Here is an 18,440-nt window from a genome sequence, read left to right as displayed (position 1 = left end):
ATCTAACTGGCCAACAGACTTGATTAAAAAACTAAAATCGATGCATCCTTTAACTCCGAGACTCTATGGAGTTCCAAAAGTGCACAAAGAGGGTATTCCTTTATGCCCAATTGTTGATGCAATCAACTCGCCCACCTACTTATTGTCAAAACATCTCTCGAAACTCCTACAGCAATAGAGGAAGATTACCATTCAAGAATGTTCAAAGAAGCCGCCACAGTCGCCCGTTCTACTGTGAACCTTAACAGAAATCAAGGTCTAATACTGCCAGAGATATGGAAAACCCTAATCAGAGCCTTAAAAACGGAAGAAATGAACTTTAATACAAACTACAGAAGGTTCCTCAGCAACAGCTAGCTGATCTTGTACACGCGATACGTGTTTCACTCACATTCGATACTATTTCATTTGTAATTATTCTAGTCAGTTTTTATTCTTGTCAGTTTTGCAGTTATGCATAATTGTGAGAGTGTTTAAACCTATATGTAAGTGCCCTGAAGAAGCCAACAGATAAGTGTGGCGAAACTAGTTGGTCCAGTTAATTAATAAAATATTGATCAACACTTGATCGGTTAACCAAATATTATTATTTACTTATTTAGTATTCTCAATAGGTTGTGAAAACTTTATATTTCATATCAACAATAAACCCTTAGAAAGAGTAAAGGACTTTCAATACCTTGGATTGTACATCAACAATACAGAAAATGATATTAGAAAACGTGAACGATGGCTTCTAGTCTTCCATAACAAACTCCATCCCATCTGGAAATCATCATTGAAGACAAAATTAAGACTATATCATGCAACCAGTTGATCCATCTTCTTGTATGGTTCTCAAACCTGGACAATAAGCACCCAAAAAAAACTACAGATCTAATTAACTCCTTTGGAACTACATATCTCAGACTGATCCTTGGATGGATTGTGTCACTAAATCTGGTTAAGCAAGAACCATTTGTCAATGTAGTCAAAAAAAACTACAAACTCAGACATCCTGAAGTCTCACCCTGGAATTTTGGAATCCCTCATCCTGTACAAACCAGAAGATAGCAATCGCAGTAGAGGAAGACCACGCAAACAATTTTGGCAATACATATATGAAACCATTAGTAGGCTGAACTGTAAAACTCCATCTGACATCTACCAGTTAGCTCAAGATAGAGAGACTTGGAAGACCATAATTTGCAATATTTAACTTTTAATATAAATCTCTTTTCATATTGTGAATAAGCTATGGTGACAGTATAGGAGGAAGCCCCCCCCCCTGTTGAATCCATTTATCTGTATCCCTGACATCATAGATGGACATATTTTTTGTGTTCTTCTAGATAGATATTGGCATTTCTTCCTGTTTAAAGTATTTATGCTTATAGGAGCAAGGGATACTGTAGACCCAGGATGATCCCAGATGGTGAAGAGGATTACTGAGTGGAGATAAGAGTAGCTAATTTTTTGCAAGGCCAGAAAGAGGTCTCTATATTATACTTTTTAAGAATACATGCAGTTTTTTTTTCTGAGATGCCCTGGATGTAGGGAATGGTAATGGATTTTTTGGGGGGAATTGAGTTGGGCAGCAAATTCTGCTGATTTTGTTAAAAAGGAAGCCATTGGCATAAAAATATGTGTTGAATGTGATTGATTTCAGTAGAAAAGCTACTGTAGTCCAAACAGATTGTTCTAGCTCTGTTTGGAGGGATGGTGGTGGATGAACCTATATAAAGATAAGAATCTATTTGGTAACTGGATATACAAGACTGTCAAGGAAGTTACTGTTATTGAAACAGTTTTCCTTTTTAGTGATGAACTGGATCCTTAGGTGTTGACTGTTGAGTGCTAAAAACGTTTCTAACATATCCCCACTGTGTAGCCAAATGGAGAACATGTCATCAGCATAGTATAGCCATAATGTGAATTTGAGAGGGACAGAGTTTAGAGCCTTGTGTTCAAAATGTTCTATATAGAGATTGGCAGGATTGGGGTAGAGGATGAGCTCATAGCTGTGCCCTCATAGCATGGTTCTTCTTAAACCTTTGGAAGCCATCCTTCACTATCTCACTGTTCTAATTTAAGCTGTTTCTGGAATAATTTAGCCTGTTCCATTAACATACAAGTCTGCTCCATTACTCCAACATTGTTGAAACCATTCCATTCATCGCTTGATCATGCTCTTAGAATCACTGTCTGCAAAAAATTTCAATATTTGTTATAAACAGTTGATGACTCATTATCATACATAATGTGTGTGTGTGTGTAATTATGTTGAAACATGACCATGGAGCACCATGATCATGTTTCACCACTTCTACCTTATTTGGATCTTGTGCTTACATTTGACATCACCGTGAACTGGACCTTGCATAGAAGCCATGAAGTGAACGTGTTGTACACACATGCATCATCTTTGACCTGTTATTACATGACATTTGACATGGGTGGTTGTAGCCATTTCAGTTGCATTCTCATAATAATGTCCAGACTAACAGACCATCCTTTGCCAAAAAATCAGTAGTATACCTGTAGTATGCATATTCCTTAACCACATCTAGCAGATTCATAAGGAATAATCAGGAACATAAGAAACTGGAAGAGTACTAATTACAAGTCATTTGTGTACTGCTACATAGCAGTGATCATGATTGAACCATCATATCATGAGTCTTCAAATAAAGGAGTGTTACTCCTACCTACAAAGGTTTGTAAACCTATAGTACATTACCATCATTTTGTATTTTGGTTTAAGCCAATAAGAATACAATTTGGTCGACTAAATCCCAAATTGCCAGCCCATCCTCATTCGTTCAGTATTCAGGTAGATATCCAACAGGGTGTATCACGAGAAGGTGAGGATTGGACATTAGGTCAGAATCCCTGGTCGGTTCTCTGCATTCCTTTAAAGGCTATGTTGAGGTCTCCTCTCAGGATATGATATACTAAAAGGTCAGCAATAAAAAGACAATGAAAATAGGCAGAATCATTGAAAATGTCAACTGCATTGTGAATGGAGAACCTGCAAGTAAAACATTTCAGCTACTTAGGCACGATTTTTAGTGAAGATGGTAAATTAAATATGGAAATAGACAACAGAATTAACAAAGCTGGTATGGTAGGAAGTCAATTGAATAAATTCATGTGGAATAAGAGAAATTAGTCAGAACACTAAATTAGCTATACACAATATGGCGTTCAAACCAGTTTTGAGAGCTGGGTCAGAAGTAAAACACTTGACCAAAGACTAGAGACCGCAGATATGAGAAAGATTAGAGGTGTGAACAGATGGCATCAATGGCTATATCATATTAACACGTTCGCTGCCACGCTACTTCAGCATGGTCTGTTCCCCTACGCCGAGCAATTTCACTTCTTCAAGATCAGTACGATAATCTCGTTACCGGAGGTAAACGTCCTACGAGTATACTCGTAGTTGGCTTGTACAGAGCATATACGGTCTATGAGAATACACAGTTTTGATGCTAGCCCCACAAGCCAAGCATTTTCACTTCTTCAAGGTCACTACAATAATCTCGTTCCCGGCGGTAAGCGTCATACGAGTATACTCGTAGCTGGCTTGTGAAGCAGGTTTACCCACTACGAGTATACTCGTAGTTGGCAGCGAACGTGTTAAAAACGAGGATATTAGGAAAGAACTTGACATTGTCAACATCCAGGAATGCATTAGCAGAGCTAATCTAAGGTGGTATGGTCACTTAAATAGAATGGGCGAGGAAAGATTAGCAAAACAAGTGTTCTCTGTCAGGTTGGCAGGAAAACGACCCAGAGGAAGACCAAGATATAGGTGGATTGATACTGTACAAAGTGCCTCAGACCAGGGGTTCTCAACCGTTTCCAGTGGCATACCACTATATTTAATTCAAGATATTAGATGTACCAGTAAGGCAGTGGTATGCGTACCATAGGTTGAGAATCCCTGCCTTAGATAATAGAAATATAAGATCTGATAATGCTGGAGTCTTGACAAGTAATAGACTGATTTGGAGGAAAATTGTAGATAGGGAGTTAGTAATAATGTAAATTTTTTATGTAATACTATATCCTGTACACCCCTTGAGGGTACATGGCAGGAATTTGATGATGATAGTACATTACTACTGTGGGTGGGCTAAGTATTTATTATTATTACTTTTAAATTTATTTTGTTACATAGTCCAGAAACTGCACTCTAGGTGCAAAACATGAAATATTTCAAGCCTCCAATAAGTGGGCTGTGGTCTCACACTGGGCAATATGGAATTCGTTTTCCACCTAAAGACAATTGCAAACATCCAAGCTCATGGTTAAATTCAAACCCACAGTCTGTTGGTTGGAGAGCAAGTATATCAATCACTTGACCTACCAGACATACAAAAAAATTGCATACTTTGTATGTTGGGTGTGTTGTATATCACTAAGGCAGGAAAAAATTCTTTATTATCATGTTCCAGATTTAAGGAATTCAACTTGCAGAATATCTGTGTGTAGAAACAGAGGTTCTGATTATTTGCTTTGCTGCAGGAGATATATTACTCTCTGTTCTTCCAGTATGTCACTTGTGTTCCCTCTGATCTAAGTTATTAATAAACAGTATACGAGGGTGTGCTGAAAAGCTGTGATAATCACCATGAAGGAATTGAGGTAGAGAACCATGCAACTTACACATTATTCTACATTCCTCATAAAGTGTTATACACTTATTACAATACTGCTGCATCATTTACAATCCTTTGAGGGGAAAAAAAAAAGTCTTTCCCCTTGTTGCACAAACTAGTCATTTTTATTCTAGGTGTTTATCAGAACCTCCCCCCCCACACACACACACACTTCCCCTTGTAAACTGCATGTGGCTGTGTAATTGGTATAATAAAGATTTAATGTGAGACTAGATATTGATTATTAACAAAATTATTTAGATAATCATGATCTTTGTGATTTTTATTTCTGACATAGTAACTTTTATATTTGGTAGATTGCCACCATGAAAATGAAATCAAACCTAAAGATCCCATTCGTTGTATAGAATGTGGATACAGAATAATGTATAAAAAAAGAACCAAAAGACGTATCCTTTCTTTATATGATTAATAATAGAAATAAAAAAAAAAATAATATTTTTCTGTAGTTGTTTTAAGGAAATCATTAGCCAAAATTATTTTATTAAAAAATCAAATTATTATATTCCACAATATGATTTATAATTAATATTTTAGTATACATTGTTATTTCCTTTAAAAAAATAGGCTTATACAATGGCTACGGATAACTATCTATCAGAATTACAAAATGATTTATAGTCATATTAATATATCTACTGCAAAATACTTCTTTAATTTATAAGATTTGTAATATCGAAGAATATTATGTTAGCGGCGTTATGCTACTAGTAGTAGGCAAGGGATCTTGGAATTTAAAGTTCAAAGGTCACATACCAAAAGTTGCAAATACAACTCAGAGGATAATTGTGATGTTTAAGTGAACCTTGACATGTAAGGATAAAGAAGCCATTTTGCCTCTTTATAAGGCTTTGATAAGACCACACCTGAATTATTGTGCGCAGATGTGGTCTCCTGGGTTCCAAGGGGATAAAGAAGCTGTGGAAAGGGTGCAAAGAAGAGTTACAAAGATTATATCTGGATTATGGGATTTAGATTATGAGGACAAATTGTGAGTATGTGGATTGCAGACTGGTTAATAGGAGAAAGAGGGGTGATATGATAGAGGTCTATAAACTTTTGAATGAGTGTTAAGGATATCAACCCAGCCATGCTTAGTGAAAACTTGACATGCCAATCCCAAGCCTGGATAAATGGGGAGGGTTGAGTGCAGGGTTAGCAACCCAGTGTCAGAAAAAATTTTTTGCTATGCAAACTGAAACCTTCCAAAATGTGATACCAGATTAAGCAAAAAACAGTCCGGTGGAAAGTGATGGTGGAAGACCTATACTCCCAAGTGGAGTGAAGAGGATTAAGTAAGTATAGGATATCAACTGATGAAATTTTTCGTTATATGGAAGGTGGGAGAGAACATGGGAGCATCCATGGAAGTTAAATTTATTTGCAGTCAAGAAAGGGATAAAAGTTAGGTTTTTTCTCTCAGAGATAAATGAATGAGTGGAATAATTTGCCCTTAGGGGTAGTGAGTGCATCTAGTGTGAATGAATTTAAGGGAAGTTATGATAGCTGGTTTGGGTGATTTATAGCCTTCCTCGATGAGTCCTTGACTGTCTGGAGGTATTATTATTATTATCTGGAGGAGATAATAATAATATTGAAATCAAGGTCATTATCCACTTGACTGATACAAGAATTGTAAATATAATATGCTGCAAAGCATAATACCTTTTGTAATACTAGTTGAATAATTATTTTGGAGTTTTCCCTTAAATTATATTTACTGTTGCATGTATATGTGTATACAGAGTGATCAAAATTAAAGTATTCCTGTTTAAGGCCTTGTGGAACACCATCTGGTGATCAAAATGCTGCAAAACTTTGCAGGGATACATCGTATGTCACGTGGAATGATATCTCGGGGGGGGGGGTAAACACCAGATACATGGAATTTGCACATCATGCAACTTGGCAATTGGGGGGGGGGTAAAAAAGATGGACACGGGATTTTTCCCTTTATTCTGGTTGTTAATACCATCCGTAGTGATGGCACTAACCTCTCCTCAACATCCTTTGCTCGTGAAGCTCTACTACCTAAACAATTGCAGTGCTGTTACTGCACATCACTTGAACAAATGTCGACGAGGTCCACTTGATTAGTTGCTTGGAAGAAAACGGATCATTGGGAGAACTAGCAATTTTTTACAACAAGGGAATGAAGTTGCTACTGCCATTATGGAGCGGACCATGAATAACAGCATTGATTCCTGCAGTGCATGTGCTGTATCGACACATTAATTTGCCTTGCACAACAGTCTGAAAAATTCTATAGATGATTCTGCATTTCTACCCATTCAAGATAACCTTGACACAGGAGTTGTACCTGCCTACAGGACTTTGAAAGTCAACTGGCATTCACTTTACAATTTCTTGCTCAAATGGAGTTGAACAGTGAGTGACAGAGGATGGTTTTTGTGGGGAGATGAGGCTAACTTTCACCTGAACGGAGCTTTGAATACCCACAATTGCCAGGTATGGGCTACACAAATCATGCAATCCTGCAAATTCTTTTGCATTCACCCAAAGTTACTGTCTAGTGCAGATTTACAGCTTCGCTTATCATTGGACCATTCTTCTTTGAGGACATTCACCAGTCAGATCCAGTGTCCTGCTCAGTTACTGCTGTGAGAGGTATTGCAATAAGATTGACAATTTTGTAGTGCTGCAGCAGTGCCTGTGCATGGAAAACTGCAGGATAGGACCCCCCCCCTCCACATCGGTAATAGAAGCCAGAGTGATCAGCCATGCGTTTCCCACTGCATGGTTGTCTTGTTCACCTGATCTGACCCAACTTGACAGCACTGAAAGACAGCATAATTCAGTGTGTATGCAACGTAAGTCCCCACCAACTTCATTCTGACATTGAACAGTATGGTTCCCCTGAATGCATAGGAAGTGAATAAAAACATGATAATTAATGTGTCGCTTTTCTCCTCTCTACACACACAGAAAATTACTACATCTACTTTGGCACATCACAGAGAACCCCTGGTGGTGAGTTTGGAACTTTTTGTGTTTCCTTGGATATCACTTCCACATAATACACACTCTACGTGGCATTTGGATCACTGGGCTCCACAAGACCTTAAACAGAGATACTTGAATTTCGATCACCCTGTATACACACACACCTTCTAACAGATTTTGTTTCTTCATTCTTATGCTCTCTCTCTTGATTAGTTTAGTTTACTAACAAAGTTTTTTGAGATTTTTCTTAAAAAGAATGTTGGAATTTAAGTGGTACTATTCTTCTTGCAGTAGTTTTTGAAATTCTGACAACCTTTCATGGGTGAGGTCTTGTAAGTTAATATTTCCTGACATGTTAAAAGAAATGCAATGCACTTATCATGAAGATCGACATTCAAGAGTTTTAGCATGAGTAAACTATCTTGCAAATACTCATAGCTCACTGTTATACTTGACCAATCACTGATCCTGTGGCAGACAGCATAAATTCATGTTTGTGAGTCTTAACATAATTAATGGTACTTTATTTTTGTAAAATAAATTAATGGTGAACTGTATAAAATCTTAGCAAAAATGGTTATAGTTAGGTAATAGTTTATGTTTTAGTGAAGCATGGGCTATTAAAATGGAGTATCAATTTTGGAAAGCGTTGTAGGTGGCAAGTTTAGGATGCATGTTATAGGACCTTGCTCAGTAAAAAAACAGTTTTGCTCTTTTCAAATAACCTGATGTTTGAAGTAACATCAAGTCATTATTTTAAGTCTCTAATTTGATCAGCCCTTATTCTTCTGTTTTCTCTATTGCCAGGAATCAGTTTATGAATATCTTGGTCTTGTAAGTCTTATTGTTCTTTTTCCATTGAGCATATGTTTTAATAATCTTTCATCTTGCATTGTGCGTAAGTGATGACCTTTCTGTTCTAAGATTAGTTATTTTTATATCACTTCCACACAAATGAGAGGCTGCAAATTTGTCGTTATATGGAAGGCGGGAGAGAACACGGGGGCATCCATAGAAGTTAAGGTTGTTTTCAGTCAAGAAAGGGGTAAGAGCTAGGTTTTTCTCCTAGAGAGCAGTGAGTGAGTGGAATAATTTGCCCTTACGGGTAGTGAGTGCATCTAGTGTAAATGAATTTAAGGAAAGGTATGATAGCTGGGTTGGATAATTTTCAGCCTCCCTCGATGAGTCCTTCTTTGGAGGTCTCAGATAATAATAAAAATAAGAAATGAACCTTACCTTTACTGGAGCTATATGGGGAGGAGGAGGGAGGAAATTGTTTTTATGGTGATTCATCCTCCATAAAAATGTCAGGTAACTGCTCCTTTTTGTTGGTGGACTAGACGGTGACTCTTTAACTTTGATTACAAACTTATCTAGAGTTGTCTGGGTTTGTCTTCTTTAAATTTTTCTAAAACGTGCAATGATATTATCGTTAAACATGTTAATACTGTTATTAACCGTAGATACATCAGGGCGACACTCTTCTACAGTGGTTTGGATTTTTTACCAATGGAAGCACAGTTCTTTCATTTCAGCAGTGGAAATTCCCTTACTGGTCCTCCTCATCTGAAAATGTTCCTGATTGTGAAAAAGTGTGATTTAAACACGTAATTTTTCTGAGTGAAACACTAACAAAGGTTTAATTTTATAGTCTCCACTAGCATTGCCACACACCAAGAGAGTTGACCGTTCCTTCATCGGTTTGTGTCTGGCAGTGCTTTCTCTTTTGTGATATAAGTTTGCTTAGGCATCTTTTTCCAGAAAAGTCCTGTCTTGTCACAATTAAACACTTGCTGAGGAATAAATCCCTCAGTTCCCTACATAAGTTTTAAATTCATCCACAAATTGATTAGCAGCCTCTTTGTTGGCACTGGTAACCTCTTCATGCTTTACTACATGATGGATCCCAGTTCTCTTTTTAAAACCCAAACCATCCCCTACTAGCTTTAAATCGCCACTGTCAGCACTAGATCCCTAGGTGCTTAGCTTTTTCGCAAATTATTGCCTCCGAAATACTGTCGCCTCCCAATTGTTTATCGTTAATCTACACTAACAACAGTTTCTCCATTTCCTCAACAGCCTGAGATCTTTTAGGATACAAAGTTTTCAGTTCTTTTGCCACATCAGCCTTTTTAATCGCATCTCTATTTTTAATAATACTATAAATTGTCAATTTTGCCATGTTATAATCTTTAGAAAGTCATAAATATGAGTTCCATTTTCCCATTTAGCTATAAGTTCTTTCTTGAGTTGGTCTAGGTGCTCTCATTTTCTGTTTATTTTCATCGCTGCACTTTTTAGGAGCCATATTAATTAATTATTAAATAAACACCACAACACAACTGAAAAAAAAAAAAAAAAAATCTTGGAATTAAAGAGTAAATTTATCAAAATTATGATACACACTAAAAAGTGGACAACACTTGAATAGAACCAAGCAAACTGATCAACAACTGCAGCTCACGTGAGCGTCGGTGCGTTCGTAAAATTTATCACAAAGGATGCAATTTGTGGCACACTGGAAAGGGCAACACATTGAAGAGTACAGCCCAAGAATTCACTTCCATAATGGAAGTGAATAAAAAATAACGTTCGTCAATCTGTACAATTATTTTTCAATGGAAAATTTTGTAAAACGATTTGTTTGTCATTGGAGGCATTCATATAAGGAGGTTTTACTGTGTGTATGTATTGCATTTTTGATAAATTTACTCTTTAATTCCAAGATTTTTTTTTTTTTTTTTTTTTTTACATAATTCAGAAACCCTGCTCTAAGACCAAACATGGAACTTCAAACCTTCAATAAATGGGGCAGTACTCTCACACATGACAGTGAAATTCATCTCCCACTTAAAGACAATTACAAACATCCATGCACATTACTTACTATTATAATAATGGAATTAACTCACGTAAAATATTCTTTTTTTTTTACGTGAGTTTATTCTATTATTATAATAGTAAGTAATAAGTCTACTCACGGTATTTCCTTACTGAAACTTATATCCATGCGCATGGTGGGATTTGACCTTGCAGCCTGGAGAATAAATATACTAACCACTTGGTCAACCAGGCTGCCAAAGGTTGGGTAGATTGGGATTTGTGGATGAATTTAAAACTTAAGTAACATCTTCAGTGAAAAAGAATGCTATAGATGCGATGTCTATACCAGGTAAGGGTAGTGGTGTCATTCCAAGAAGCAAGACCTGGGTTTGAGCATTAAGTCCAGGTCTCACTAAGGCTGATCGTTATCGAAGTATTTTATGAGAAAAAAAAAGTGTGTTGTTGTATTTCTTAAACATTGAAGGATGGTATTGAGATCTGTGTTCAAACCACTGTCTGTAGATGATCTTAAAGTGTGAGATGTTTGAATATCACAAACAGGAGAGAGAGCTGACTGGTTTGAATCTCCTTTGGAACAAAACTGTAAATAGTTTGAGGTCAGCAAGAGCCAGTCATATATGAGAAAGATGGGAGGTGAAGTAACAGAGCCCAGAGGAATGCTACATTAATAGGAAAATTTGAAGAGAGAATACCTTACCATAACATGCAATGAATGACCCAAGAGAAAATTGGCAATTCAATTACAAAGGATGGTAACTGAATGGGGAAGTACTTTCAACACCACAACACAACTAAAAAAATAAAAAAAAAGGTAAATTAGAGAGTAAATTTATCATTTTACAATAATCCATATTGTTGGTCACTGTTTAATTGATAGTTTTTCAAATGTTGAGGAAGTAAACCGTTAAAGATCTTCTCCATTACTTTAGACATCAGTGATATGAAAGCAATAGGTTGATAGTTTGATGATAAACACTTTTTTGTTAATCAGTCCTCACTAAGCATTATAACAAATTACCAAAAATATCTTTGCTATCAAATCCTTTTTTTTGCTGTTATCCTAAGTTTCCTATAAATGATTTTTCCTTATTCCCTTTTCTCATTACATTCTGTTATTTTTTTTAATATTCCAAATACTCTCATTACCGTATTTGCCGGCGTATAAGACGCACTCCCTTTTTTGTGCACATTTTTGGAAAAAAACTTTATCACTGAATATTGTAATGATTTCGCAGTATTTCAAATATAAAGTAATGAGTAGGTCTACTTTCAACAAATACCTAATCTAACTAGGAAAGAGTACCCACCTTTTAATCTTCTTTGTAAAAACCCAGAAATTTATTGTAGGTTATGTTTACTGTGAGTTGCTTTTTGTTTTAGATCCTCTTCCTGATTCTGCCAGGTTCTTATCATTTTCTCAGTTGGGGGTGGCCTGAAATGTTTCTCTGCAGCCCTGTTTCCATGTTCTTTAGTACACGCAATCACAAGTAGCTTGTATACAATATTGTAGCAATGCTGACATTTTTCAGCCATAAATTGCCAAGAAATTTAGAGAAAATTTAACGGCAGAAATTTATCACCGTTCAAAACAACCGCGACAACAATTGGAAGCTTTAACCGAACAGGAACACAGCTGTGATCGTCGATGACTGCGCATGCGCATCCACTGAATTCTATGTAACTGGAATGCTCACGCAAGGAAGAAATCGCGTAACTTTGAACAGAGAAAATTTCCAGAAATGAAAGTAATAAAAACTGAGTATCGGCATATAAGATGCACCCTGTTTTTCAGACCTATTTTCAAAGAAAAAAAGTGCGTCTTATACACCGACAAATACGTTAATTTATAGTTAACTAAATTTCTTATATATGGCTACTAAAGAATGAAAATAAAGACATATATTAGCATATTCTGTGTGCAAGTAATTTTGTTGTTTTCAGAAGTTTTTGATCTGTCTCTAGATACTGAAGTGGACTCATTATATTCAAAAAAAAAAAAACTGGTAAATATTTAATTTGATTTGAAATAGCATTTGTAGTATTTTCCTGAAGGATTCTGTTATTTTTGTCTGCATATGAATGCTTATCCTATGACATAAGTTTTCCCATCTTACTGAAAGGTATATAAATTATTTGACTTTTCTCAGTTGCATGATATTGGAAAAAATCTTGATCAAGCAAGGATCGAAAATAAAAGATTAGTGGGGCATTTTCAAAAAAAAAAGTTCCTCTAGTCATTGACTGGAGTTGAACATATATTGGTCTTTAATAGAAATTGTTAATTCTTGACCACAAAGATTAATGAAAATTAACTATTATTTAGATATTGGTCAAGTGTAGGTGAATAACTAATTTAATTACCAACTAGTTTCATTAACTAGTTGGTAATTAAATTAGGTAATCTGGAAACCCTGGTCAAACAGAGCAGTGGAGTGGTCCCACACTTACAAAATATTCATGCTGATAGTAAGATTCAGAAAACTAAATTCAACCTGTTGGAGAACAGATTGCCAGTCTGAGTGGTTAGCATATCTGCTCTCCAACCCACAGGTTCAAATCCCACTGCAGGCATGGATGTTTGTGATGACTGTCTTTGGGTGGGAGATGAATTTCATTGTCCAGTGTGAGACCACTTCCCCAGCTTACTGGATTTACCGTTTTTGACCAGCATAATCCTCTCGTCTCCTTCAAGATCTCTTCACACCAATGTCACCCCTACGGAAAAAAGAATGCTACTGAACTTAAAGATCAACAAAGACATCATCATACTTAAGGCAGACAAAGGGAACAGCACTGTCATCTTAAACACAAAAGATTTTGAAGACAAACTCAACAATCTTTTATCGGATACATCTGTCTATAATGTACTTTTTTTATTTTATTTATTTTTTATGTTGGGCCCATACACAGGAGGTTGATTGGTCAACCTATAGTACATTAGTACCGTGTATGGGTGGTGGGTTGGGAAAGGAGGAATTTGTTTACATTTGATTTGAATGACTTTACATTGTATTTGTTGGGAAACACAGCAGGTGGGAGACTGTTCCACAGTGCAGCAGTTGCAGGGATGAAGGAAGGGGAAAAGAAATTTGTTCTGTTTGTGTCTAAGTGTACTGTGAAGGGATGTTGTGCAGCAGCTGCACATGTTCCATTGAGCTTAGTACTGAGCAGGGGAATTATTGATGTTATTTCGGATGAGCATTTCCCATGGAAATATTTGTAGAATATACTTACTGCAGTGACCAAATGTCTGTGTGAAAGTGGGGGGAGAGAGAGTTGGTAAGGGATGGATCATTGATAAGTCTAATTGCCTTCTATGTTGAGTCGAGCATTTTGAGAGAGCTTTTAGGGGCCCCCACCCCATATGCGGGAGCAGTATTCAATAGTTGGGCAGATTTGTGACTTGTATAATCTTAGTAGCTGTTCAGGGGTGAAGTAGCGTCTTGAGCGGAAGAGATATCCTAGTTTTTTTGAGGCTGAGGATGCAATGTTTGAGATATGTTTGTGCCAGGAGAGGTTTGATGTGAGGGTGATTCCGAGGAGCGAGATCTCATGCTGTCTGGAAATTTGGGTATCATCGAAAAGGATACTGGGAAAAAGTTGTTCTTTTTTATGGGAAATAGTTCAGAACTGGGTTTTGTTGGCATTGAAATTTATGAGGTTATCTGAACCCCATTGTAGGATGGCTTGGAGATCGGAGTTGAGGGTGGTGGTGGTTGATGTTCTGTAGGATGAGGTGAGTTGGGTAGGGTAAGGCTTATCAAATGCAAGCGAGGGGTGTAGTGTGCTGTCATCTGCAAAACTGTGTATTGGGTTGGAGGTCAATTGCAGTAGGTCATTGGTGAGAGAACAGAACCTTATGGGACCCCAGCATTAATTGAGTGGTGCGAGGATAGGGAGCCATCCACCATCACACACAGTGTGCATCCAGACAGAAAACTGGCAATCCACCTACAGAAGTCCTGGGTCAGACCGAATGATGGTAGTTTGCCTAGCAGGCCTTTGTGCCAAACCTGGTCAAAGGCTTTGGAGATATCTAGTGCAACCAGTTGAGACTTGCCAAACCTCTCCATAGCATTTGTCCAGAGATGGGTGACGTATGTGAGTAGATCTCCTGTTGATTGGTAGTGGCAGAATCCATACTGGCAGTGATTTATTTGGTGAGTGTCTTCAAGATAGTAGGAGATGGGAATTGATTTTTTTCATTACCTTTGACAGGACTGAGGTAAGCGAGATAGGGCAGTAATTGGGTGGCAGTGACTTGTCACCCTTTTTGGGAATGGGCTTAATATAGGCCAATTTCCAGTTTGTGGGATAGATTCCAGTGGAGTAGGAGAGTATATATAGGTGACATAGTATAGGGGTCAGTTCTGGAGCACAATTTTTCAGAACAATTGGGGGAATGCCATCTGGGCCAGGAGACTTTTTTGTGTCTAATTGGGACAGTATTTTTCTGATTTCATCCTGGCAAAATGATATAGGGGACATTGTATGTTGGGTGTCTGGAATGGTTGATCTGTACTTAATACAGATCCTATGTTAAAAAACCATAACGATACCAATGACAGTATAAGCCGGTGAAACTAGTTGGTAATTAAATTAATTATTCACCTACACTTGACCAATATCTAAATAGTAGTTAATTTTCATATATTGGGCTTTCTTCTGGTGGTTTCACATTTTTTGGAGCCAGAAATGTTGCTATAAAACTGATGCTGAAATAGATGCAGGCACCTGTATCAGCCCATTTAGACTAAAAAAGTTGCCTCTATATAGATGTTGCCTTTTTCATAGATATGTTTATAGTGTCTGGAAATGCAACACCCACAATGTTCCATACAGTCTTTTTCCATTTCAGAATAATTTGCATTGTTTAAGGTTCTCTGTGAAGAATTTTGCAACAATCAGATGTTTTTTAAGACAAAATTCTGTTAATTTAGTGTGGTTTAACTCTTTTTCGCATCTGTGTTTTGTATAAATACAATTTGTTTGTAGTTATATCCCTTTCCGTATTACCATTCAACTAGGTAAATTAGTGAATATTTTACAATTCTTTTTTGGATCGCGAATAAAGCATTAATATCAGCAGTTATACATATTTAACAGTCGGAAAATTCTAATTCAGATTGTAGTTGTTTCTCTGCATTTACTCTTATATCCGAAAATTTAGCAATTTCTCTGTTATGATGAGAGTATATGCAGTGATTTCTTATCAGATGTTCACTGACTGAACTGCTATCTTGTAATGAACATTCTAACCAACTGCACCCACTACTTCAGCAACAGAATAATAATACCATAATTATGATTATTACCTCTATAATACATTTGTACTATGGGCAGGCTAATGTAATATATATATATATATATATATATATATATATAATTTTTTTCTCCTCCATTTTTATCAAATTTTTGTATTTTTTAGTCAAAAACCCTGCTCTAGAGACCAAACATACAAGTTATCAGGCCTCCAGTAAGCTGGGGAATGGTCTCACACCAGACAATGAAATTCATCTCCCACCCAAAGACTGTCACAAACATCCATGCCTACAGCGGGATTTGAACCTGTGGGTTGGAGAGCAGATATGCTGACCACTCAGGCTGGCAATCTGTTCTCCAACAGGTTGAATTTAGTTTTCTGAATCTTACTATCAGCATGGATATTTTGTGAGTGTGGGACCACTCCACTGCCCTGTTTGACCAGGGTTTCCAGATTACCTAATAGTATAACAATGTTTTGTGGGTAGGATTTTCATAAAAGAGGAGATCTAAAAAAAATACGCAACTATACTGCTCAAAACAATTAGGGGATATTTTGGTTTTCTTTTAAATTATACTATTTATCCCCTGAAGATGTAAATCCTATGATTTACGAAATTTGTTGGGAACTATTAAGTCATCCCGAAATTCATCAAATTCAAATGCATATTCCATACAAACAAGGCCTCCAGAATTTATCATAAAATGGAACTAGCTTTTCTATGTTAAGACTTGTTGAAACGTGTCTTGGACTTATTAGCATGGGGGGGGGGAAATAAAGGCATGGCTTGTTGAGGAAATTTGTGTCACCACCACCCATTATTTTGCTAAAAATGGCAGAGCAACACAATATCCTGGAATCCATGTCTTGGAGACATTGGTCGATTAGAAGCTGAACAAATGCAGCAAGTTGTCGCTCAGGCATGTCATGTGTCTCAAAGTGTAATTTTGCAGCTTTGCAATTGCTTTCTGGAGACGGGAAATGTTCGAAATCGTCTTCATGCCATAGGTTTATATGTTTGAAGGCCGTGGTTTGCATTCCACTTACTGCAAATCACAAAAGAATTTGGGCCTAGGAACACTGCAACCAATGTATCTTGATATGGTGTGAAAGTGGAACAAGAAATAATCCACAGTTTGTTCATGAAAGACTCCAACATCAAGGTGGGAGTTTGATGGTATGGGCTGGAATAAGTATAGGTGGCCATACTGATCTCTATTTTATCAGAAACAGTTCCTTAAGAGCCCAAAGGTATCACAATGAGATTTTGGAACCTATATTTCAGAGTGCCACTGCAATTGCCAAGAATTCATTTTTATGGATGACAATGCTTGTCCACACCGTGCAAATTTGGTACAAGAGTGGTTTGAGGAAGAAGGTATTGAACGAATGGACTGGCCTGCCTGTTCACCTGATTGTAATCCAATCGAACATGCCCGGGATGCTTTAGGTAGGCACGTTTCTGCTTGACTGGTGCCACCACAATCACTTCAAGAGCTCGAAATTGCTCTCACAGAAGAGTGGGAAAATATCCCACAAGAACTGTTTGAACGTCTTATCCGGTCCATGCAATCAAGATGTACCGCTGTTTTGGCTGTTAATGGAGACCATACGCCCTATTAAAAATTAACAAAAGCATTTTTGGCTATTCTTATTAAAATTATTTCATGCTAAAATATATAATTTGTTAAATTTGTAATAAATATCGATTGTTTAAACAATATCTCATCAATTACACCCTATCCATAAGTAAGAAATATTTATTCATGTATAAAGTACCCAATAGTTACAATTATTTGCATTAATTTATAATTATCCAACAAACTAAAATATCCCTAATTGTTTTGAGCAGTGTACTATAGAACTATAAGTTGACTTTTGTCCATTTGTTATGCTGTTACCCTGTTCTGGCATTTACAGTTTCTTGTTTGTGTGATTTGCATTACTAAGGACAACAAAGGAGCACCTCAAGGAACAGACTAGTAAGTCAGATCTGGAAGATTTGCCTGTTATCCGAACGAGCTGGTTTGAAATACTCATATTCAAATGTGGCACTTAGCAATTTTCCAAGTTTTAATGACTATTCATCATAACAGTGTGATCCTTAGTCTTTGCCAAAATTAACTTTGCAGTTAATGGTCATCATATTGCCCTATTTTGAACATTATCCTACAAATTCTGAAGACAGTTTGAGACCTAATCAGAAGCAGAATGGAATTATTAAATTTTGTTTTTCATTAATGTAAAATCTATATATTAACCCTAATGAGTAAGTACTTCTGTATATAATATTCCTCAATACATAACTGTTTGCACTCCAGAGCAGGTTTCCTGGCTTATCTAATCCTTTTTATATTAAGTGCATTTTTTAATGATAAAACTATTGAATTTCATTACTGTGACTCACTTTTCCTTAACACATATTCAGTGATTGTTTTTGATGCCCGATAACTATACATGCAATTATTCGGAGACCATTTGACTTTGTCAGTTTCAACAGGAACTGTATTCAGTTTAGTCATCAGTAAGTTTACTGATGTAATATTTTAAATTCTTTAGTCATTCAGAAATCCATTCATCTTGTTAGTGAAATTTTATAAATCTTGAAATGAATTTTGTGGTATGTAAATAAATAACGAGCAATGATTGCTTTTTCATGCTTAAGCAGTTATTTGGTTAAATAAAATCTTTAAAAAAAAAAA

The 18,440-nt window shown here is 36.6% G+C and overlaps 1 protein-coding gene across 2 annotated transcripts in view; it reads left to right on the top strand.

The window, feature by feature from the left end:
* Nucleotides 1–18,440, top strand: part of LOC150107050 (tRNA-splicing endonuclease subunit Sen34-like) — a 225,015-nt gene extending 206,575 nt beyond the window's left edge. Inside the window, exons 7-8 of one of the 2 annotated variants that reach the window (XM_090393418.1) lie at nt 4,964–5,056; nt 18,167–18,440. In XM_090393418.1, the coding sequence (XP_090249544.1) occupies nt 4,964–5,056; nt 18,167–18,189 (116 nt within the window). In that variant the 3' untranslated portion in view covers nt 18,190–18,440. Of the gene's footprint in view, nt 1–4,963; nt 5,057–18,166 lie in introns of those variants that run through there. The other variant, XR_016548379.1, reaches the window with a different exon arrangement.

The sequence above is a fragment of the Typopeltis vanoorti genome, chromosome 5 (genome assembly GCF_054136105.1).
Source record: "Typopeltis vanoorti isolate ZY-2024b chromosome 5, IOZ_Tvanoo_1.0, whole genome shotgun sequence".
Taxonomy (NCBI): Eukaryota; Metazoa; Arthropoda; class Arachnida; order Uropygi; family Thelyphonidae; genus Typopeltis; species Typopeltis vanoorti.
Note: the sequence above shows the minus strand (reverse complement) of the source record. Positions and strands in the feature narration are given on the sequence as shown.